This window comes from Lineus longissimus, chromosome 1, assembly GCF_910592395.1.
Source record: "Lineus longissimus chromosome 1, tnLinLong1.2, whole genome shotgun sequence".
Classification (NCBI taxonomy): domain Eukaryota; kingdom Metazoa; phylum Nemertea; class Pilidiophora; order Heteronemertea; family Lineidae; genus Lineus; species Lineus longissimus.
In genome coordinates, this window is record NC_088308.1 from 27,917,025 (window position 1) to 27,941,684 (window position 24,660).

Consider the following 24,660-nt stretch of genomic DNA (forward strand, 5'->3'; position numbering starts at 1 on the left):
CAACCACGTGTTTCAAATTCGTTCATAGTCTCACGCCGCGCTGTCAACACTGTGGAAAATGACAGCCCCAACAGAGGATAGCCCTCAGTCGACCGAATTGTCCTGAGCAGCTTGGGGTCGTTTTTATAAAGGGTTTTATACGATCAACTGTAAAAAGATGCAAGTTAGCAGCAAAAAACGATACTTTAGCGCTGATCTCTTGACTTGGCTTCCTGTGTCGGTTTAAGAGCGTTCTCCCTTGAGACCTCGAGAAGCGAAAACCAATAGCAAAAAATATCATCTACCAAACCATCGGGATAGAGACCAAGCACGGTAGCGGACTTAGCAGAATTAGATGGACACATCGATTTGGTGCTGATGCAATATCTTGTTAACCCATCTAAACCCATGAAACTCACATTTGCAGTGATGACTGAACGTTTTCCAACGGATGGTCAGGTCATTGTTAATAGGTTTCGACAATTTATTTTTGAGGGCAATTTTGTGTCCGCTCTTGGCAAGAAACGCTGATCTGAACGCTCAGTGGTAATCATAGTCGTACACATCTTGACCCCCAAGGTTTTTGTATCTTATCAAGATACCCCGGCTAGGTTTAAAGGGAGTGTAAGACCATGAGGTTCTGGATGAGTCGTACAATACCTGGCTGAATATTTCCCAAAACAATCTCGATAAATTCGTCCCTATCGGGCCTCTGGTGCTCGTGCATGAAGCCAAGCGCGTGCAGCACCTCGTGCACGATGTTGGTCGGCGAGGAACACGTGTTTCCAATGGTGATCGTCTGCCTGCCCCCTTGTCTTCCAAGGTCGCTGCTGCAACCACTGTCAGAGAAATTCAGGTGAGAGGATGTACATTATTAGACCTTCTAAACACGCCGGTTGTAAAAATCACCGTTACTTGTATATCTTTAATCTAATAACCGAGTTACCACTGTTAGGGGAATGACCACGCGTCGCGGTACGCTTGTGATGCTACATTTCTTCGATTTCGGTGATTTCCTTAAGTTGATTTGATGAGACTTCTGGGCTCGTTGTCTAATTACGATTACCCAATTCTGCAACACCGATGGGGGAATCTTGAAGCATTAAAAGAATGAGCCAATCACACAAAGCAATTACTTTGAGGAGAGTTTCTGTATTTGTGTTGTCGGGTAAGAGAGGTGAATGTGCTTACGATGATATGAGGAAGTGTATGTAGTCTGGCTCGCTCTTGCGGGCTGGGAAGGTGAGACATGTCCTCCTTGAGATTCGGTTGAGGGCGATAGTGATCTGGTTCAGAAACGATTTAGCTGGGGGAAAAGAAAGACAACGGTTTTCAATAAACGCGATACGATAGTAGGAATAACGATATTGTACGTTTCAGACGAGGATTAGCACACAATATTTCTTGAAATCAATAAAGCAAGAGTAGCAGTTATTAGAATGACTGCTGCAAAGATATTTCGTGTGTTTCACATGAGTTTTCTTGGTGGAAAAACAACACCTGATGAAGTGAGACTGTTCTAACGGGATGATTTCGGTCTACCTCTGGGCGTAAAAAGAGTTCCAGACAATAGCTTAAAATCTCAATCAGCTATAGATGAATTAGATTAGGAGAGGCTTGCACTAATTCCGCTTGGCTGTCTCGTCTCATTATCCAAGAAACACATCTAAGATATTGGGGTGTGTTTCATTGTGTCATGGCACGTTACTTATAATATCCAATTTAGCCATGATTTTATTGCCTCTGGTTATTGCTGTGGATAACGTCAAAATGAAGTTTTTACATGTTGTCGGCAGTAACGAGGAAATAAGTGGAAATAAAGATAATGATAGGGATGTCAATTGTGATTGGGACTGTACCTGATGATCACGGAAATGTAATTATCACCACCTTAGATTTGATTAAATGACCCCATTTTATCATTAAATAACGTATTCCGTGACAATCTTGACACGATGTCACTTGGCCAAACCTATTTATCAACATGTTCATTTCCGTCATCAATAATGGTAGCTGAAGTTCAATGTAAGATGCAAGGTGGAGTATCAATATGAAAAAAGTCGTCAATTGAAAGCTTTGATAACGGCCTCGGAGATAAAGTCGTAGTGGAGCAGAAAAGGCGCGACATATCTCCTTCCAATTAAAAATCGCAGTTGTTTCTGAGATAAAATGGAGGCCCGGGGGGACTAGAAAGATCTTGTCTGACCTCACAATCTCTTACCTAAGGCGACACAACGTCCCCAACCAATTATTTCTCCATGAAGCAAGAAAGGCTTGTCAGAGCCTTGATATTCTGATATGAACATAACCAATGAAACCATACTCACACATGCCAGCCTGCACAGTATAAGGTATTTGCCACGTCTGCCAAATCTTCTCCTGATCTTTGATAACAATCTGAAAGGGAGAGACCAGGCAGACACCTGGGTTCGAATGCAAGCATCTCACCAGAGTAAAGTCAACGACTCTATACTGGAAATCAGTTCCATCATTCAATTCTTACAAACTACATGTATCATAATATCGAAATATATCAACAATAACGGTGCAAATCACTTGAAACCCTAACAGCTGATCGTGCAAAATACTCATCAAGTGCAAGCCGTTTTGTCTACTGGCAAGATTCCGCGGGGTTTTTGTTCCCGGGGTTTGAAGAAGTCTCACGAGTAGATTTAGACTGGGGAGGGGGGGGGGCAATAGTGCCTCCTTGAGTGCGGAAGATGAAAGGACAACCCTGGGATTATAGAGGATGCGATGCTTGATCCTGGGCTGCGACAAACTATATCTTGTTTGAAAAGGGCAACTCACCGCTTGGGTCACGAACACAAGTTGAAGGAACAGAAGGCAGATGTATCCACCGTGCCCCATCTTTCTTCGCATCGTGCTTGGCTATAGAACTTTACTTTCAAATGCTCTGGTCGGTTGGCTCGAATCTGGTCGACTTGATGGATTTGATCATCCAACTGGCCCGTTTATTTACATCTTTTCATGTCCATATTGACAGTTGCATGATGTTTAATCATGTTGCGATTTGTTGACAAGCCTATTAGTGTCATACAATGAGTAGGACTATGCCACTTCCGATTAAAGGTTACAAGGACTTTGGTTGTAACATAACCAAACGAAGAAACCCGGAGGACCTATATACATCTTGGTGACAACCGTCACTCAATTTTAAGGAGGTAAAACTTGAGGATTGCTCAGCTTGAACCCAAGACGCCGAGCGTCTGCAATCTTAAACTGATCAGCGACATCTTTCTCGAAGCTGTATCTCTCATCACATGTTACGTTCTCGTTGGGTCAATTGGCATTATTTGCCAATGTTTGTTCAGCAGATTCTGTGGAGATGTGAATTGCTGTTGAATGAAGCTAATAGAACACGTTATTTGAGGACAAGTGATGGGCAAATTGGCGGTTAGCAAACATAGATATTGGCATTTGTATAATTCATGTCAAACAATGCCTGTTGACAGTAGGAAGCGCTTTTCTAAGTGACGAGACAGTTGCAGTCGAATGCCCTCATCATGATACCATCATAACTACAGGTCTATTATGATGACTATGGATAATGGCCAACTTATGAATTACGATTTTCATCTGTTGTTATCGTCATGTCCCCAAAACAACTGCTGTATGACTGTCGTTCACACATCGGTGTTGTTTGCCTGGCGAGATACATTGACCCACCCATGTCCTCACATTGATCACACTCTCCCTGGTGTATATGACACTCAAACTACACTGCACTGTGTCTACATATATACATTTTTGTCCTTTGTTTTCATCGTTCCCCAGAATAAAGTTGTTCCCATTTATCAAATCAGTGAAAGGACAGGTCGGCCCAATCAAGGATGAGTCTTTCAGTGGTAGTCGTGTCCTGATCGACACGTACTCTGACCATCAAGGTAAGTGATGCGTGCCAGAGATTTGTTTTGATTCAAGGATGAAGACGACCCATTGCTCGATCAGACACGGATAGGAGGGAAGCGTAATTCGACGGGCAGAGTGTAATCCGAGGACGGTACAAAAGTATTCTTCAGTCTCTGCCTCCACCGGATGGCGCAGTGGTATACTTTGTACATTGATGAACTATGCGTGCATTACTTTGTCAGGTGCTTCTCCCTGATGGCGCAGTAGTGAACTATGGCATCCAGTTTTTGCCACTCCTGATGGCACTATGATGAACTATGTGCTCATCTTCAACCGCCTTTCCCATGATGGCGGCGAGGTTCTAGTTTTGCTTCAAGCTAATATTGTCGGCGTCGTAATTTAATCCGACCAGTGAGCCGTTTCATTGAACTATTTGACATGTTTTATTGGATTATTATTCAATATTGATTTTAGAGGCAATAAGTGATAAATGAACGGCCGTCTGACAGTGATTCCGACTAAACGGATCAGTCAGAGGAAATTGATAGTGCATGGGTTCCAATGAAACTACCAGGCAACGCGTTTTTCTTGCATTTAATCAGCTTCCCTCCATATGGAATCTATATCCAGATCAAGGACTGGTTTTAGGCGTTTATCTATTGATGACTCCGAATTATTGATCCGTTCGATTTTGTGGCTATCTCCCTTGTATTCCATGTGACACCATCGGTGGAGCCAAAATGAAATCGGTAAATCACGGTGATTGGAGATATTTGGAAAGAGCACAAGAGCACTTTTTTGTTCGCCATGGTGAGCACGTCAAACTCATCCTCTTAGCCTTTGTATGCTGTTATACTAGGCAGGTTTCGCCAGTGAGCTACGAACCACGATGTTCAAATTATAATAATTTTGTCGAACTATACCAGCGAACAGCCTTCTTTCGCGCGGCGGCTGCGGTGTTCGCCATGACCATCTTATCTGATTGCCATTGGATTTTTGTCGTTTCAGAAATCGCTATGTCTGGTCCAAACATCGACCTCGCCTCTCATAGTGAAAGAATGTTGAAAGTACACCGGAAAAATCAAGTCTACGCATGCGCCCTGAAGCGACAGCTGGACAACTACGACACTGAGCTGCGGCGAAGTCTCGGCAAGATCCAGCAGGAAATTCATGACATTTACTTCAATGAACAGCAGCCGCGATTGAAGGAAATGTACAGGAATTCAGGCGGCAGGCCAGTCGATGTCAATCACGAAGACGAAATTGTTGAGCTAAAGCAGTCAGGGGGCAATAACTTGAGACTCCCGAAACTTGAACAGTTTAAATATCTACGAACTGTCTCCAATCAACAGTTGACCCATCGTTCTGCGCGGGAGAAATTGAAGAAGAAAAGCAGACTGGAGACGGATAAACAAGTTGTGAAACAACACAATAGTCTAACAAATCGCTCTATCGTGCGGGAACGTTGTCGTCTGTGCATTGATTCTACGCAAGATGACGACCTGTTTGATTTGGAAAGCAGTGACGCTGGCGATGAGACAAATAGTCGTCTGTTTCTCCCACCTATCGATGCCGCGACTGGCAATGACGAAATGTTCTGTGATTATTACCGGCTAGACACTGATGAACCTTCACTGAGTCGGCCATCAACACCTTCGCCGGAGCGTTCGCCATTACCAGCACAAGAAGACGCATCGATGGTGCCACTGAATGAGGATAGGGCTGGCGGTAGCATCGATCGCACTGATGTGGAGGACGAAAAACCGGATCTCTTTTCCCACTTTATGAGAAACAAAATCATCAATGAAGGTATCGACGTTTTAGCAGCGGATGAGGAGGACAAAGATGGCCGCCATTCTGTACCTCTGATAAAAGATCTCGGAAAATCCCGTCTATTCACAGATCCTTCCAAGTTCATCAAGCGCCGTGGCCCAAAAAAACGTGCTGTGACTAAATACCAAGACATACAGAGTAAAATGACATTCACTGAACTGATACATTCTCTGAAAGATCCGAGTAAGCGCGCTGCAGCTTCTCGATCGGAAGTGGCAGATGAACCGGAACCAGAACCGGAACCAGAAGTCAGCGATGATTCTAAGCAGACGAAGGTAGAAGTATCGGAAGGGACAGCATTGGTCAGAAAGAGAAAGAAAACGAAAAAAGTTAGTAAGAAAAGTGGGAAACAGAAATAGCTCCAATCAAATGAATAGACAGCGACCTTGAAATTACTGTTCGACAAAGGTTTCTTGTCAAGGAAGAGCCTACACCCGGACGCAGGGGGTATCATCCTCGTCCCCTGGCGAGGAGGACTGCATCAGGATCTTAGGGAGAGCCCGACATGATATCATGATATACACAGTGGACTGTCAATATCACGGCATCTATGCTTAACTGAATGAAATCTAGCAAAGTAATTCAAAATGCAATAAAAATTCGAATAATTTCAAGTGTCCAGAGTTGTTACAAAGACGATCCATGATCCAGTCCATTCGACATGTTCGATCTGTTCGCCCCAGCGAGACGATGTCTGGAACCGTCCTCGGGTGCTTCGTTAGAGGGATGTCCGTCCTACTCAGACAAGGTAAAGTGGTACGATAGCCCTACAGAGTAGAAAACAGCTGGGGGCTGGTATGCACACAGAAGCTATAATTGTATCGTGGCTATAAATGTGCCACCTTCCCTTATGCAAGACCTTCTTTAACCCTGCAATGAATATTTGGTAGTCACACAATATGTAGACGTCCCTTCCTTCATTTCTCAAGAAGCATGGCACTTTTGGCCATCCATCATATCATCAAGACAAACCTACTTTGTGCAGACGACAGTTATGGTTAGCAATGACCAGTTGACATGTTGGTGACCCTTCCGTCGCTTGTTGACAAGCTCATAGACCTACATGGTTGTATTTGTCCTGTGCTGGCTGGTTTCCAAGCCGATACTTTGTGGAGGAATGTTAAACGATAAAATTGCACCTGGGTAACTACTTCTTGAGTTTATACTTCGTTTAAAAACAACTGTCTTCCCGGCACGGTATTTCAAGTCATCCTATTTACCTGCTGGTGAGGCCATGCGTGTGGTGGTATATAGTGTCGGACCCTTGAGCGAGAGGTCGTGGTTTCGATGGTGACATGTCCATGGAGTTGTCACGTTGATACCAAGAAACCAGGAGCTAGAAATGATGAAGTGTGACTTTTGCAAGACGTTTTGGGTCGCCCTATATTAATGTACAGTGGAACCCCGGTTTGCGACCACATATTTTTTTCACTTGTTTTTTTCTACTTTTTTTCTTTTCTGTATGTGTATAATGCGGCTAAGACAACGATCCGGTGGTTCTCCAAGAATAAAGGAACCATGGTGGCTTCTCTACCACCTTCTAGACCACCTACCGTAGATGGCCAATCGGACAGCACGTGCAGCGACGACATTTTCGGAACAGAATATAATGATAAACTTAAATTGAGATTTCTTTTGTCACCATTTTGAGACGTCTGGGCAGATTTAAACTCGTGAGGGTCAGAAGAAGAATAGAGAGCAGACGAGAAGTATAATTATAAACTGGGCTCTCATGTTCTTGGTCTAGGTTTCTGGCTGAGTTGACTCTCTCAGGGACATTTTGAAATCTGGAAAAACAGACTCATTTTGTTCACGTTGTTAACGGTAGATATTGTAGAGCCGAGGTGCTGGATAGTGCTGATGATCCCTTGTTGTTGGTGAAGATGAGCGAAGGATCTTTCGAGTCGGAGGTATTCACCTCAAATCCGGAGACAACCTTGGATGGGGTACTCTACCTTGTCATAGGCAAGTATCACATATGTTACACATTTCGACAGATAGATCAGACACATCAACCATATGATTAGTTCATTGGCTATTGACCATGACCAATCTTCGACGGATTTCTAAGAGAAAAAATCCACACGGCGAATGTTAGGCAAGAAGCTAATATGTATCAATATGATGGGCCTGCCAATATCTAAAGATATGTTTCAGATGTCAGTGGGGGAAGGGGACTCATTGAAATGCCTTCTTTACCCTCCCGACCCTCTCCCTTCCAGGGTCCCTCGGTGTTGTCGGTCACTTAGCAACACTGTTGACCTTCATGAAGGGCAACATCCTCCATTCACCCAAACATGTCCTCCATCTCCACTTCAACTTGGCTAATATTGGTGTCATTATCCTCTTTGCTCTTCCTGGCATGTCACTCATCAATGGAAGGTAAGTCAACGCCAACAAGAACGGGTTTTGGCAAATCACTCTCACTCAGTGTCACTCTCACCGCCTGACAACCGCACTGCTGCCAAGTGTGCTTCGGGCTTACTGGACAATGTAACTCTCAACTTTGTCTCCTTGGCTCACTTTTGCCTCAATGCAATGTTCGCTTCTCCTTCGGTCCCATCCTTCCTTTGAGTAGTTAGGAGAAGTAGAGTCGCAATCTAAATTGAAAACTACTGCGAACTCAGTCATGCACCGTTGCGTCTCTCACGATTGCAGCTCATGCAATTTGTCGCGGCGGCTACCCAATTTGCAGAACTGATGAAATCTCTGTCCCTTCCTTTGCCAGATGGATGTTTGGAGACGACGCATGTAACTTGTACGGCTTTGTGACATTTTTCTCGGGACTGTCCGCCATTGGCTTCATTGCTGCGCTGGCCTTGGAAAGATACTTGGTCAACTGCTGGACTGATTTATGTAAGTATCCGATAAGATTAAACGACTGAGTAGTCCAGCGCGGGCGTTCCCCATTTGTACGGACCTCCTTCCTCATTGTGAGCTTGGGGTCGTACAATCATTCGTCCCTTTTGAAAAAAAATAATCCGACCAAGAATTAATTACGACAACTTATTCTTGCTGAGCGTTTTGTGCAAGTACAGCGTTTCATTAGTGTTTCGGTTGCTTAGCCACTGGTCCCTCTCTCCCTTGGATGAACACTTCTATCCATTTCCAGATTGCCGCCTATCGGCCGGACACATCCATCTGCTGGCCCTACTCATCTGGGCGCAGGGACTCTTCTGGGCGGCCATGCCAGCCACGCGGTCGTGGAGCAGGTAGGGAGATCCCTTTTAAAAAACGTCATTGCGAGTGAATATCGATTCGGGTGTGTTTTGGTTTTTAGTTCCTCTTTCTACCCTCAGCATTCTATATTTGCATCTTCATTTCCCGAAGCTTCTCTTTCTTCACAGATACGCCTATGAGCCGGGTCGCATGACGTGTAACCTGGACTGGACGTCAGCGGACGACAGCCATGCCTCCTTCATCAGGACCATTACCGTCATCTGCTTCATCGTACCTTTCACCTCTGTCGCCTTCTGTCTCGCTCTGGCAAACATGGCAGTCGACAAGAAAGAGGCGGAGGAAGAGAAGGGAGACTGCATGACGGAAAGACAACTTTTGAAGGTAATTTCGCCCGGAACGACGACACTAACTTGCGACAACTATAACTGTTCGGAGATCCTTACTTGACTGGCGAAAAGCGGTGTGATTGCATACCTTTTTATAAAAAAGTTGTATTCTGGGCGTTTTGGACAAAAACCAATATCAAAGCATTCTTTTTGTCTGCGGTTTTTCAGATAACTGGGTTCACCGTAGTGATGGCCTTGCTGACGTGGACACCGTGCGCTTCCAACTGCCTCTACTCTGCAGTGGTGGGCGGCGACAAGAATCCGTCCTTCATCAGGGTGGCTGTCCCTGCGCTAGCCGCCAAGGCTGGTACCTCCCTCGTCTCTCTCATCTACCCCTCACTCAGTCCACAGTTCCGTTACGGCCTGACTAGGATGCTCGTTGGCACAGACAAGAAAGAACTGTAGAGATTTGCACAGAGCGAAGAAGACAAAACCGACGACAATATATATTCCTTGCGTTGACGATGGCATATACACGTACATGTACTACTAGCGACTTTGCCTATGGGCAAGACGACTCCTGACTATATGAGATTACAGCATTGAACTGATGTTCTACTTTTTGTACTTGACAATTAACATTTTATTCGTAGTGCTGCCACTTAATTCTGCGCTGCTGTAATATCACATTATAAAAAATAAAGTTAGATTTCAAAATCGTTTTGTAACTTCAGTATTTTTCTTTCCTTCTTTCATTGGCAGCGTGTGGTCGTCCTATTGCAAGCCACGAGTCCGTAACATATGAACATGATCATCAGTAGGCCGAAATCCACTGCAGCCGCTCAGAAACATGTAATGCTGCTGACTGCGATATCCTGACTGCCGCGAGAATATCACATCTAATGAGACTATCCGCCATTTAAATATTGCGAAAGACAGCGACGAGACGAATATTACTTCATACCGAGGCGTGCGACATGGTGACCTTGGCAACACCGCATAGAAATATCGCATGTTGAATAATGTGTCAGGGAAAGTGTGACGAGTGTGATAATTGAGTGTCTTGTCTCAACATCCGGAATGAAGGTGTATATATTAATGACCCCCTTGGCGTCGATCAGTCACAGATCGCCGCTTAGTTGTGCTCGAACAGCTGACAATCGATCGGAGTAGCATACATCACACTGGAAGCGCAGCGTTTAAGGACTCAAGATGGAACCATTTGTTGTCGGCATGCTTTACTTGATCATTGGTAAGTTTGAGTACAACCCATTTCCACTTTGTCCTCGTGCAGTGTCTCCGTATGGAAGACGTTTTTTGCCCTATCAGCTCCAGACTGCGTTCGTCTGTCTCGCTGTAGTTCGTCTATCTGACTGTTCATAAGCGCTTCATGTCAGTATGAAAGATCGATATTTCAGTGATTGATAGAACTGACCCATTTTGTATCTGAATTGAGCTATTGTGGCATTTGTGTGTTGTTGACCTGGTAGTGCTGTCCTACTTTTTGATGATCGCCGGTAGTATCATTGTGTAACCCTATTGTAGCCAGGGAGTTTTTCTGACAAGATGGGACAGTCTACCCCAATCGGAAGCTAGAGATCTTAGAAGTTTCATGCTCGTGGTTACGTAACCAAGAACTCGGCATAAATTGCCGAGAATTTGCCTTGGAGGCTTTTTTAATGGGCCAGTAGTGCGCACTTCCCAACCGAATGTCCCTGCAGATGTAAACATGGGCGGGTGTCGCTTGAGTTCACCGATTAATCAAAGTTAATTACCTCAAATGTCAAATTCGTGATTAGGAAGAATGAATCAATAACTATTAATTATTGTTGTGATTACATCTACTTGATTGACATCCGAACAACAGACGGACGCTCTCTTGTTCTCGGACAATGAAACTCAGACTGGTGGGAAGTCGCGGAACTAGACAATCTTGTCTCTCACAGAAATGTCACAACCCACAAAACAGGACGGGTCAATTTCGCTCTTTCAAAGAGCTCTACGAAAGTATCCCACCATCATTTTCAGGTCGATAATTAGAGAGACCCATCTATCATAATATTATGCTCTAGTGTATTGTCGACTACGACAGCATGCATCTGCTGCACAAGACTCAGTCCAAAGGCAGCCGGATGATGCATCGAGAGAAGGGATTTATAAAGGCCCGTGTACTATGCCTGCGTCCGGCAGCTGTGCACTGTCTGATCCAACCTACCATCCTTTTCTTTCTCTATTGTCAGGAACAACGGGTGTCCTTAGCAACCTGGTCATCCTTGTGACCTTCATCAATGGTAATGTCATCCCGTCCCCCAAACATGTCCTCCACGCCCACTTTGCTGTAGCCAACATTGGTGTCATCGCTGGATCGGCATTTCCATCACTTTCCATCATGAGCGGGAGGTAAGTCAAGAGTATCACCAAAAGTAGAATGCATGTCCATTGGTAACAATCAAAAACACAAAAATATTGTCTTAGGGACGGCTTTTCAATGTCGTCTCTTGGAGTTCATGTTTTGTCACAACAATGAAGACGCTGCGGCAGTTCAGACGATCGTACAATGATGATTAGTAATGAATGTGCCAAGTTTTGGTATGGCACCAAGTCGACAACCAGCATGACCACTCCTCATCCCCTTGCAGGCAGCGATATTCAATACGCTCATCTGTGCTGAGCGACAGTTTCCTACATGTCCCATTCATATTATAGCTTACAGGAAGACCGTCTTCCACAGATCAACGTATTTGCATTCCGATTCGCTTTCAGGTGGCTATTTGGTGAGATCGGCTGCCAGGCCTACGGATTTGAGGGATTCCTCTTTGGTGTGTCTGCCATTGGCTTTGTGGTGGCGCTAGGACTAGAGCGATACCTGATCAACACAAGGCCAGATAAGTGTAAGTTACACAAAATAAATGGGCCCTGAGGAGATGCGATCAGTTTTATGTTTTTATCTAGCTGTCATTGGAGGAAACTATAGGAGAAACTTAAGTTCGATGGACGTGACATCTGTCTCTAGGGCTAAAAGGGCACACTTTTAATCCTAGCTGTTCTAAACTATAGTTTTAAGGTTCGTCTTACTCTTAGTAACCTTGGTTGCGTGTAGCCCGTTTATTTTAAGGTGTAAATCGATAGCTCCTAATTACCCTAACCTTAAAAGTTACTCTACTGTCATCTTATTTCCAGGTTCGTCCATCACCACAAAACAGATGCATCTCTTTGCTATGGTCGTCTGGGCACAGGGGTTGTTCTGGGCAACCATGCCTCTGCTGGGATGGAGCAGGTCAGTGACACAGTCAGGGATCATGTCAAAAAGTACTCATGCTGAAAACGACCAATTATCTTCCGCCCGCCTCAACCGTCTAAAACACTTATAGAAGAAGTAATAATGTCTTAAACCCTGGTGCGAGAAACATAAAGACCTTTCAATTTCCTTCAGCTGCTTTTCGCCGCCTGCGCATCTACTGCCAACACCTTTGGGTTATTCCATTGTCCCCATAAGTATCTTAAGTTTCGTCCTCCAGATACACCAAGGAGCCTACTGGCACATCTTGCACCATAGACTGGACAGCAGCAGACGACAACCATGTGTCCTACATCACATCCTTGACCACATTTGGCTTTGGTGTCCCAGTCTTGGTAGTAGGACACTTCCTCCTGCAGTCATACAAGACTCTGCGCTGCAAGTACAGTGACGCAGAGTCCAACAAGCAGGGAGAGATGTCAGAGATACAACTACTAAAGGTAAGAAATAAGGCTCAGGCTACAAAGACGAAGACAAGATGCGACGGTCATCTTTTCAAAACGTGACTTCTAACATAGAATGACGGACTAAAATAGACATTTAGTCTCTACCTTACAAGACGACTAGTGCCAACTCCAGTGTCCTTACTGTAGGGCGTCTTCACAGAGGTGCCCTTTGCATGTAAGCATGAAGAAGGGTTTCTCCGCTATAGCCCTACTTGCTAAATATCAAGGAGCAATATCAGAGAAGTATGTTGCTCATTTTGGTCTTTGTAAGTAAAGCAGCCTGGTTGTGACAATTGACCCATTTCCTTTCCAGATTGTGACCTTCATTCTCCTGATGACCCTGGTCATGTGGTCGCCGTATGCCTTCAACTGCATGTACTCTGTGATGATTGGTGGAGACCAGAACCCTTCCCTCTTGAGGGTGGCATTACCAGCACTCTGTGCCAAGGGTGGCACCACCTTCCTGCCACTGATCTACCCAGCAGTCAGCTTGGAATTCCGCCAGGGTCTCAAGAGACTTTTCGTAGCAGGAGCGAAGAGCTCGAAGAAGAAATGAACAAAGAAATGATTGTGATCCTTCTTGTGGCATTTATCTGAATTAACCTCACATTCACAGCTATCTTAGTCAAGATTAAAGCCATTGAGGTGGTTATTTATTCTAGTCTCAAATTCAACAACCACAAGCTGGAAGCAACTTCTTCTATGATTTGCTGTCTTAATCTTGTGTACATGTACATAGGCTGGTGTTGATGAGTGGTAGAATAGCAGTCTTTCCAATTGACATGGTTGAAGGATAAGCTTAGAGTTTGTCTGTTGATTTTGTAACCTGAAAGTTTGTTTTCTGAAATAAAGCACATCCAAAGTCTTTTTCATTAACTAGCCAATGTCGGTTTCTATTACATCTAGCACTTGTTTGGTCCACAGTCCTACGGTCCGTGGCATGTACATCCACTTGCACCCACAGCTGAAATTAAAACAAAAGATTTTCAAACTTTCACTCAAGAAGGCTTGATCAAGAAGTCAATCACACAGGACCAATAGTAAATAGTAATATCATACAGTTTGGCCAACTGCATGAAAAGTGATTTGTAGAAGCTGAATTTGAAAACTCTAATCAAATATTTTGTGGGAGACTTCCATGAGACCGTCCAGAGAAATGAAGTAGAACCAATGATATAAAATTATCCAAAGTTACCTTGAATATGCATGCAGTTCCCCAGGCAGCCTATTTCAGGTTGTGTAGTCCAGAGGTAGAGCAGCCAAGGACAGTTGGTTTGCAGAATGATTTAGAGGAATGATTTACACGCAGCATTGTTCTCTATCCCTTTTCAATGACCAACATCAGAATGGAGTGTGGTCCAGGGAGGGATGACCTAGCAATGTTTGGGCTATCTCCACCAAAGTCTGAGAGGCGTACCTCCGAACACCTCAAACCCCATTTCTTCAGCAGATATTCAATGGATCTGTCACAGCTGAAAGAGGAAAAGCTTGAATTAGACAAGGGCATTCAAATCATCTAACTGGATTAAGTTGTTCAGGATAATCCAAAAAGTTATCAAAATGTCCTAAAGGTCACTCTAAGCAGCTGAGTCAAGCATCTGATTTTATATCTCACCTCCGCTCTTGATATGTCGTCCAGAAGACAGCCTGAGGGTTTTTGTCCATGAGAAAAGCCACTGTGACAATTATGTCTTCAAAGTCTGCAAGAATAACATAGACAATGATAACTTATCGGGGAGGCAGGAGTGTTCCTACTGACGCTATGCAATACAAGCCCAATATTATGAGCCCAGCACTCTAACCACTACGCAACTGGTCTACTTTGATAGGACAATTTGTTACAAACTTTCACTCTCACCTTTGGTGTCATAAAAGCAATCAGATCCCAGAATGATATCTATTGGATCCAGCTCCAATAAATCAGGATCAAACTGACCCCAGCGGATTCCTAGCACCTTGACATTCTGGAGACCATTCAAATCTGCACTTCTCCTGGCATTCTGGAGACACTGAGGGGACTGGCAGTCATCAGACAACACCACGTCAGCTCCACACTTAGCTGCAACAATACCAGGCAGTGCCGTCCCTGCTCCAAGCTGCAAGACATTATGAAAACCAATTATTGGGAGATACATCATGTAATAGAAAAGAATTAAGAGTAATTGGTAAGCAAAGTAGTGAAGCCATGTTTTATCCTTGTCTTGTGAAATAAACTGATAATGTGCAACAAGTTTCAATATTTTAAATTATTTACTTCAAGAATCTTCTTTCCTTCAATAGAAGTTCTGTTGTTCCAAACATACTGTGCAAGGACAGGAGCAGATGGCCAAACGTACATTCCATATTGTGGATCAACCACCTGAAAGGAAAAGAAATAAAAAGCTGTGTATCATCATGTTAATCCTTTCAAGACTGTGATAAATGTGAAGTCATCTGTTAGTGCTGGTCGGCCCTTATGAATGAACTTTAAAGACAGACATAAGGATAATCACAGATTGCTTTGATATGCTATGATGTCCAGGATACAGCAATGAGACAAACTGTACATTTCTTTGAACTTCCACTTGAGGGAGAGCTTTTGTTGATGGAATGTTGATGGCATGGATGATGGATTGGTTACTAAGACTAAAATACTCAGCATGCAGCGAGCAGAGTTGGATTGTATCAGATCTTTTTCAGTTATTCAAGAATACCATGGTTTATAACTGACCTCTGCAATATGTACAGAAAGTTCCTCACCACCACAACAGAACATAAATGTAGCTGTCATGTTTAGTAAAGTGAGGTTTTGGGGGGAATTTGGGCGGCAGTTCAATCAAGCTGTGAATTTTAGCCCCCCTACGGCATTGACAAACAGTGAAATTGATTTCACGAGTCTAGGCTTTCCGGCATGTGAATCTGTCGATTTCACCAGCCTTTATCAGTTAATGGATTTTTTAACCTTTAAATATGGTTTTAAGTCAAAACAAACAATAATATTTACATTGTTGTTATTGTTGTAGCGAGTACCTGTCGAACCTTGACCCAGTTCTAGTGACCTACTTTATAAATATGGCGGATGAAAGCTCCAGTAGAGAAAGAAAGCCGTCAAGACAGGCCAGAAAATGTGCCGAAATAGGCAGGATTCTGGTCAAAGAAGAAATCAAAGCTCGCTTCAAACAGGTAAGAATATGCATCAGTTGTTTTTACTGTCTTACAGCCCGCAGAAAAGTCTACTGCACAAAAAATGTCAGTGACCTAAATTTGGCCAACCTGCAAATTTTACTGTGTATTTGTATACAAAGTGTGTACATTTTGTACAGTGTACATGGAAGCCTGCTGTCATGTTGACATCACAATGGAATAACTGTTGTAACCTATTAACCTATTTTCCTCCGCACAATATGTGCATAAGTTGTCTCTCTTTTTTGTGTGTACTATATAATAGTCTTGGCTGTCCTGTTGGCCTAGTTTTGTTGCCAATTCACTGGCAATTTCAAAGTTAAGTCTGGCAGTGGTTTTTATGCAGCTGAGCTGCTGCTGGTGCTGCAACTGCAATGTTTGGGGTTCAGTTCAGTTTTGTTGATCGCAGATCTGTTCATTTGAAAAGTATGACATGCATGACATGACGCTACCGCCTGATTGAACAATTTGTTGGTGTTATCTGAAGAGGACATTTATATTGCTAAAGTTGAGTGCGGCGAAAAAAAGTAGTTGACAGAGTTCATCTTGCTGTCAATAACCTGATTGCAATATTTCTAAGTAACAATGATAAACTCTTTCATTCTGTTAGGTTGAGAAAGCGTTGAAGAAAGAGACCAATGATAGAACGCCGGAGGATCTTCAGCTGCTGGAACACTCACAAGACATTGTGGATGAGATTGAGAAGAGAGCCAAGAAAAGGGATGTCAAGAAACAAAGAACATTGGAGGTATATCATCATCAGCATCTCTCATAGCATCTCTCATAGCATCAGGGTCTGATGATATTGGCTGTTGATCATATAGCGTTTTCCTTATATGTGTGCAGGCTTCAGCTACATCAGTTGAGGGGTATTGATATGAGGAGTACTTGAGTGTGTCTTAATAGCATATCTCAATGTTATGACAAGGTTTTCTCCCACAATCTGTGTGAAGTTAAAATGTATTCTTTGATAGTAGTCATAGTCATGTTTGCACCGGTCCAACTTCAAAGGATTTGTATTGGTGAAGGTTGCTAGTTTGTATGTCTGTAATATCACCTTTGTTTAGGTTCTTTGTTTATGTCTTCTGACCTTTTTCAGATAGAAGATTCAGCAGATGAACTGGACAAAAAGTGTGAGATTTTGGCGAAAGCAATCTCAGAGGCAGAGAATCTCATTGTCTACACAGGAGCCGGTATAAGTACGGTCAGTATCAATTTAAAAAACAGTAATTAGGCAAGTGTTGTAAGGCATAATATGCCACGAAAAACTATAAGGGTTTTTCATCAACTCATGGTCCTACATAGTAAAACCTGGTCTTTGATTAGAGATCCATTTACCCTAAGCACCTTGGTTATCTAGTTGCTCACTCTGAAGTGTTTCTTCCAGGCTGCTTCCATCCCTGATTACCGTGGACCGAATGGAGTTTGGACGTTGCTGCAGCAAGGAAAGAATGTAGCGTAAGTGTCATGAAATAACAATAAAGAAGAGATTATTGTAGTTAGGAGATTTGCTAATTTGCACGTAACTGTTGAATTAGATACTCCTGTGTGTGTCTGTTTAATGAGAAATGTTCAGAAATGCATCCTCTTATTTACACTTAAGTAACCAAAATGTCCATTTCAGGCCCCAAGATCTGAGTGATGCCGTGCCTACTATCACCCATATGAGCCTGACACAACTTTATAATGAAGGATATGTGAGTATTACCAATAGCTATCTTCAAATTATACAAATTAGGCCTTTTAGTTATACAATGTAATATATCTGAAGTATTTGAGACTGAGTGGTGTGCTGAAACTGTTAACTTGATCTAAATTAATCCTGCACATTTTCATGAGCGGTCTCCCAGAGTAGGTGCAGAATTGTGCATGTTTATGGTCCTGACACGTGTCTCTCAATGTAGAGGAAGGTTGAGCCGACAGGTTATTACGTAAGCTTATCCTTTCCTTGCTTGTTTTCAGGTCAAGTATGTTGTCTCTCAGAACTGTGATGGTTTGCATCTGCGGGCGGGGTTGCCACGATATGCCCTCTCTGAAGTTCATGGGAACATGTATATTGAGGTCAGTTTGTTTTGTTTTATTTGGTCTTGTGTTTTCTTTCTCGCATCATGCACCTCACCAAAAAGTAAAGCATTACTCTCAGATTTTAATGAAAATTTGTTCCCAGATTGTTCCTCTGTCTCCCATCGGTGGTTGTGACTTTCTGTGACTGTGACTTTTCATATCACTTCAAGTTCTGAAACTCAATAAACTCATTCTCATTTCCAGCATTGTACAAGATGTAAACCAGCCAGAGAATACATCAGGATATTTGATGTGACAGAAAAGACCGCCCTCTATCGACACAAAACAGAACGATTCTGTCACAAATGCAAGTCAGAGCTTTCCGACACGATTGTTCACTTTGGAGAGAAGTCAAGACCAGATTCAGTTTACCAATGGCCAGTGGCTGCTGATTGGGTTGAAAAAGCTGACACGATACTATGTCTGGGCTCAAGTCTCAAGGTAAGAGGCATGAAAGGATTGCATGCTCAGTTTAAATGCAGTTATGCTGATGTATTGCAATCGTTCCCAGCTGTCATCAACATGCTCTTGTGTTTCCTTGAATGCAGGTGGTCAGTATTGGCTTCTGTTGCCCTTAGCTGACGTCAATCGTGTCTTGCCTGGATAGAAAGTCGTTCCATTGAATGAAAAAAGGATTAAAACCAGAGTGACTGTTCACTACAGAATTGAATAAAGGGGATGACAATAATACTCTAAACAAATAGCCAAGGCGAATCTTTGGATGACATGTTTTTGATTTTATCTTGCAGGTTCTTAAGAAATATTCCCATTTGTGGTCGATGGAGCTTCCCCCTGCAAAGCGCCCTAATATCTTTATTGTGAACCTCCAGTGGACACCCAAGGATGATGTTGCCGCTCTTAAGATCAACGGCCAATGTGACATTGTAATGGAAAAAGTCGTGGAGATACTCGGTCTCAAAATACCGGATTACAAAGAGTAAGTTGAAATATGTTTATCTCATCAATGTACCAATGTACTGATCTTGCTGCAACTAAATTCATGCAAGCTATTCACGTGTAGATGTTGCCCTATCTGACAGTATAACATGCGAGAATGGTCCCCTCTATCCACTGAACCTTTTCGACAGCCCAATATTCTTTTTATCTTATTGTGATGTCCTTTATTTTTAGGGCGAGTGATCCCATCTTCTACCTTCACAAGCCACTGACAGAAGAAGAGCTGCACACCACTCTGAAAAAGATTTTGAAGATCCCAGATAATCTAACGCCGCCAAAATGGGTCTATTTGAAAAACCAACGTGGCAAGAAACACCTCAAAGGCAAGAAGAGAAAGCATCGCCAGCAGAAATCTGATGACAATCCACCAACAAAGGCAGCTAAAATAAAGAAAGAGGACTTGGACATGATGGATTCCGAGGATGTCACATCAAGTTTACCTAGTCCTGATCACACATACGCATCTAATTCGCCAAGATCTATTGGTTATTCCCGGTCAAATTCACCAAGATCTCTCAACTATTCCCGGTCAAATTCACCTCGATCTTTGACTTATCCTCAATCGCCTCGATCTGCCAGTAATGTTGTATCATTATCACCATCCTTTGCAGTTGAAGTTGAACTTCCATTTAATTCAGTGATGCCAAATCTTAGCGGGCAAAACTCACCAAAATCTGAAGGTGGTCATTCGACGCTTAGTAATCTGATTGATGATGTGGTGACCAAGTTTGCAGATGAAGATGAAGCTCTTAATCTTGATGACTATCTTAACAAGCCAGAAGAAAAACACTCGCTCACTAAGAGACTAGACAGTGTTCCCAAAGTGGAACATAAACAAACAAGTGAGGAATCATTCCAGACAACACGATGGATATTAAACCAGCCACCTATGTTTAATGTTCTTTCGCAAGGACTTGGTGCTGTAGGTTTCCCCGGTGCTCGACATCCTGCATTTCTGCCTGGCCATATGATGTATAGTGCGCGGGGTTGTCCCCCATTTGCAGCCCAGATGCCGTTTATGCAAATGATGCAGACGAGAGGGTGTGTGCCTCAAACGTCCTCAACAGGTCTGGCGGCTCTGCCCCAAAACATAGGTGTTCCTCAGTCTTCCCTGCCTATCATGTCAACCAAATGTGTCTCCTCCCAGACGATGCAACTTCCAGTCTACATTCAGACATCACAAGCCCCGGCAACCCAAGTCTCCAGTTCCATCCAGGGTAAACTGCCAGCCAGCCTCTCCACTGTCCTTCCATCATCCCAACCAGGTCAATCCCAAGGATCATCTGGTGTGGCAGCTACGTCAGCACAGGGTATGTCAAGTCTCACCGTGTCAACCTCAACCAGTACAAACGCGGAACCTCCAGATGGTATGGCTTCGAAATATCCTATCCTGAGTGGCTTTATCAAAATTGCTGAGGAGGAGGCAAAATCTCATGATAATCCAAACGTGTCTGTTAATCAACCCCAAGGAACATTGCCACTTGATGGCACCTCAAACACCAAACCAGAAAGCAGTCGTTCAAATCTGAGTTGTCTTATTGATGAAGTTGTAAGTAAGTTTGCGGACGGAAGTGAAAGTTCTCCTGGCCAGAGTCAGCCAGCCCCCTCAGTGCAGCCTCAGGATGATAGTCGTTTTTCTAACAGAGTGCGCCAACGTTTGTTCCATCATATCAAGCGACGGTCATCACAGAATCTCCTCGGATCTGGTGAGAGTCCAATGCCGTCACCTGAGCCTAACTCTCCTAGTCGCACGCCAGCCACCAATCCAATCCATCCTACTGATGTTCAGGGGCGTTTTGTATTCCCGACATCAATACTTGGACACCAGGTACCACATGCAGTAGGACTGACCCAACCTTCAACAATTATTAACCAAGGCACTACACCAAATACGTTGCCTATATTTCCATTCATTCCTTCTTCATGTGCCCCAGTATTGGCTCAAGTGCTTGCACAGCCAACCTTGAAAACTAATACGAGTATTCCTGCACTTCCCATCTTTACTGCTGGATTGGATAACTCAGAAGATCGGGCATGTGGACAAGGTACCAGTAGCGAATCCTCGAAAAACAAGACAACTTCACGAGGTCGTGCAGTTCCTCAAAATAGTGCCACTGCACTGCAAAATTTAGAGAGGCAAGTTCAGCAGATTCGAGAAAGTGTTCCAGAAAGTTGTATTGTGAAGGCAGCCATGAGTGGTGACAAACTGCCTGTCCTACCAAAACCAGAAGAACTTGTGATGTACTTGAGACAGAGTTTGCCCAGCGATTCTGTCGGGGATATTCCTGATAGGCAGCTTGCTTCTAACCTTTCTAACGGACAGACATTGCCAGTTGCAAGCGTACCAGTGTCAGTAGCAGCCCATCCTGTGTCGGTAACAACCCAACATGCGTCTTCAACTACATGTGCTCTTTCCACAGCAGCTCATCCGGTTTCGACCGCTGGTTCACATGCGACTGGTGGATCACATCCAGTGCTGGCAGCAGCACTGGTCAGAACTCGACCAGTGTTTGTTGCAGGACCTTTAAAAAGCAACCCTGTTTGTGAAAGTCGAGTGCAGCAAGCATTATCCTCTGTCCTTGATGAGGGCGCGCCCTGTGAACTGTCCGGTGCTTCAGGGGTTACTACACCACAGCAGCCCATGCCTATTCCTGAGAAAAGTGTAGCAGACATAACTGAAAGCTTCAAACAAGGCAGCCACATGCTTGAAAAGTGTAAAGAGGACCCAGGAAAGACAGTGGTGTCACTGTCGGCAAGCACAAGTGTTCTCGAGTCTCAAATATCTGGTGGTGTTGACTTGAGTGGGTCTGGTACTAGACCAGTGTCATCTCACGGTGCACCATCTGAGAGTCTTTATGGTAGTAGTACAAAGGAGCAGCCATGTGCACTGACACAGCTTGCAGAGTATGTGATTAGTGATCAATTAAACCACGAAAACCACTGTGTTACTGATGAGAGATTTGTCTCCTGTCCAGATTCATTCCCAGCCAGTTCTGTTTCTGCAATCAAAGTGAACACTAACTCACCTCATCAGAGTGCACTAGTGCAGAAATACTGGGCAGACAAGACTGTTTTAGACACACTGGGTTCATCTAGTGACAACACAAACTCTCCAAAAGATCAAAAAAGTCGAGAGCCTGAGTCTGTTGAGACGGAAAAACTGAGTGTTCCACTTCCAGAGGCCGGGGTGTCAAACTCTCGAAAGTCAAGTCGTAGCTCCTCTTTCTCTGAGTCAACTGGAAAGAAGACTCCGGTGGAATTCGATGAGTCTTCAAAATCTTCGACGGGAAGTGAAGAAACTAAAGCTGCCAAGGAGAAGAATATTGAAGTGGGGTCTATTCCTGGTTGGTTTGGGAAGGGCTTGAAGAAGAAGAAGAGAAGGTGAAGTTTGACCCAGTTTCGAGTGGTCTGGTTTTAGCTTTAGAATACCTTAGGGCTGGGCTAGAGAATCTCAAATAGTGAATATAGATTTGTTGTTTTATCAAAGAAAGTCATTTGGAAATATTATTCGTATGATCTGTAGTTTGGGTTTACGTTGAAGTTGAAGCAATGGTCTGCGCTTCATGACCAGTGTGCTTGTATTATAAAGTTCAGATTTGTACAGCACGTCACGTCAGGCAATCATCATGAAATATGAACTTCGTTTACCAGAAAAGGACGCTTGGAGCATTGTTGTTTCGTACTAATGATGTTATGTGTTGATGGTTTAGATGCCAAAGATTTATATTCTTTTATGAAAGTATAGCTTTATTTGCTTGGTAGAAGTTTATGATGCAATAGAAATGTTGTTATGCAAGTTAAGTCTTATTGTGCTATAGGTAAAGTTTTTGTACAAAAAGAAACCCATTGGGTGGTTTCACATGATGTCATCGCCTGCCATGCTGGAAGGCCAGACAAAGGAAAGCAGGCCCCTATGATTATGACAGCATTTGATTCAGTTAAGTCAGGTTCTGCCCTCCACAATGGCCGGCTGTGAAAACACTATACATCACAATTGTTAATCTGGTTATGCATGCACATGAATAAGTTCATTGGGTTCTACTCAAAACAAATCGGGAAATTCTGTTCCATATTCGACCAACGACAGTGTTTTTACCTCAAAGGAGAATAACGATCTGGATCCATTTCAGACACTCGTGCTCCACAGTAGTGGATCATTAGCGGCTACTGCCATCTATTAACTCTGTCAGGTCTGTAATGACCGTCTTATGTCAACACATATACAGGCCTCTTGAGTAGAAAAACCTTTCTATAAGCTAATATATAAACTTATGGATATTGTTGTATTGTTTAAAGGGAGACTCAAGGCAGGAGTCAGGTGGGCCAGATTATGTTTACCCAAAGTCAACAATAGGTGTCTCAACTAAGTCAAAGCAGTCCAGTTACCTAACTGCATTTATGTGCCCGGGACCACCAATTGAGCCTCGAGTTCCTCTTAGCTGTTTGTTTATGTCACTAACATGAATGATGCAAAGTACAAATATATGCACCTCAGATGAGAAAAATTGCGAGAAAATGCACCAATGATCTGATTATGTCCCCACGTGCAAAGTTTCATGATTTGATGTTAATATTAGGCGAATCAAAACCTCAGGTTGGAGTTTATGGCAATTTTTGTTTACTTTTTCTGGTTGATCATAAGAGGAAAATTTCAAAATATGATTTTCTTTCAGCAATTGTCATTTGCACAAAGATCATGTTGACATATATCTCTGTCCACGAAGAGGTCAGTTTTACATTCTTAAATTCAGGCCTTGTTCTGCTGTGTATGGGGTGATGATTTGGATCTAATAGAGGAAGTTGACCAATCACATAGATTGAATGATAGAAGACAACTTTACCATGAACAAAGGCTGGACTTATTGAAAGTGAAACTGACCTCTTGTGACCACAAATAGAGTATCTCTATATCTTAGCTAGTCAATGCTTGTATATAGATTCATTAATTTATATCTTAGTTTTTGTTTAGAAATATGTCAAAGTTGTAACATACATGTATAACAAGTGCAGCTGGTTATATTTTGTACTATTCAGGGTGTCCCAAAATATGTGCAATTGTACTTTCAAAGTTCTCCAAGATACTTCATGGCGGTAAGGTCGGACCCAGTGATGTGAAGACAGACTGTCATAAGAACCTGGTATGGGAGTACGGTTGAGCATTTTTGAGACAACCTGTATTAAGGGTTTGATTCTGTAGGAATTCTCTTAACAGACACCCTCTAAGTAAAATGACACTGATTTTGGTTCCTGCGTATGTACAATAGTAAGGTCAATATATTTCAGTCCCAAGGAGTGTCCTTAAAGAGAGGTTCTACTGTATTTGGTCAGGCTTATGTGTCATACCCTCACAGCACAGCACAGCTATGTTGTTCCTCGGGTGTAAAATATGCAAGTGTATGCACAAATGTATCTTCACAGTCAGTCCCTTCCCCGTCACATGTGATCCACTCGTGATTAAACTTAAGGGCCCTGTCTTGCTGGACTTTGTGGAAATTGTGTAAGACGTCACTGTTTTATTTTTAATAAATCCTACCTCATTTGAAAT

General features: G+C 43.3%; 5 protein-coding genes across 5 annotated transcripts; 3 read left to right on the top strand and 2 right to left on the bottom strand.

Moving 5' to 3' along the window:
- Positions 1-592: 592 nt before the first annotated feature.
- Positions 593-2,888, bottom strand: LOC135488845 (zinc metalloproteinase nas-6-like). The gene is made up of 4 exons (XM_064773794.1): positions 2,788-2,888; positions 2,307-2,376; positions 1,171-1,285; positions 593-818 (listed from the first exon to the last, which is right to left on the bottom strand). The coding sequence occupies exons 1-4, from the start codon at positions 2,857-2,859 to the stop codon at positions 593-595; spliced, it is 483 nt and encodes a 160-aa protein (XP_064629864.1). The 5' UTR covers positions 2,860-2,888.
- A 4,514-nt stretch (positions 2,889-7,402) lies between these two features.
- Positions 7,403-9,857, top strand: LOC135482677 (visual pigment-like receptor peropsin). Its single transcript, XM_064762932.1, has 6 exons — positions 7,403-7,647; positions 7,905-8,064; positions 8,411-8,538; positions 8,795-8,894; positions 9,030-9,243; positions 9,417-9,857. Exons 1-6 carry the CDS (start codon positions 7,566-7,568, stop codon positions 9,651-9,653), a joined length of 921 nt encoding a protein of 306 aa, XP_064619002.1. The 5' UTR covers positions 7,403-7,565; the 3' UTR covers positions 9,654-9,857.
- Positions 9,858-10,166: 309 nt separating this feature from the next.
- Positions 10,167-13,529, top strand: LOC135482683 (visual pigment-like receptor peropsin). Its single transcript, XM_064762942.1, has 6 exons — positions 10,167-10,440; positions 11,429-11,588; positions 11,952-12,079; positions 12,369-12,465; positions 12,707-12,926; positions 13,246-13,529. Exons 1-6 carry the CDS (start codon positions 10,401-10,403, stop codon positions 13,486-13,488), a joined length of 888 nt encoding a protein of 295 aa, XP_064619012.1. The 5' UTR covers positions 10,167-10,400; the 3' UTR covers positions 13,489-13,529.
- Positions 13,530-13,757: 228 nt separating this feature from the next.
- On the bottom strand, positions 13,758-15,780 carry LOC135482690 (histone-arginine methyltransferase METTL23-like). The gene is made up of 6 exons (XM_064762955.1): positions 15,643-15,780; positions 15,187-15,291; positions 14,791-15,028; positions 14,548-14,632; positions 14,128-14,404; positions 13,758-13,896 (listed from the first exon to the last, which is right to left on the bottom strand). The coding sequence occupies exons 1-5, from the start codon at positions 15,700-15,702 to the stop codon at positions 14,251-14,253; spliced, it is 642 nt and encodes a 213-aa protein (XP_064619025.1). The 5' UTR covers positions 15,703-15,780; the 3' UTR covers positions 13,758-13,896; positions 14,128-14,250.
- A 203-nt stretch (positions 15,781-15,983) lies between these two features.
- Positions 15,984-24,658, top strand: LOC135495669 (mucin-3B-like). Its single transcript, XM_064784510.1, has 9 exons — positions 15,984-16,094; positions 16,705-16,842; positions 17,194-17,298; positions 17,482-17,552; positions 17,719-17,791; positions 18,057-18,155; positions 18,363-18,599; positions 18,908-19,095; positions 19,290-24,658. The coding sequence occupies exons 1-9, from the start codon at positions 15,984-15,986 to the stop codon at positions 22,498-22,500; spliced, it is 4,233 nt and encodes a 1,410-aa protein (XP_064640580.1). The 3' UTR covers positions 22,501-24,658.
- Positions 24,659-24,660: the final 2 nt, after the last annotated feature.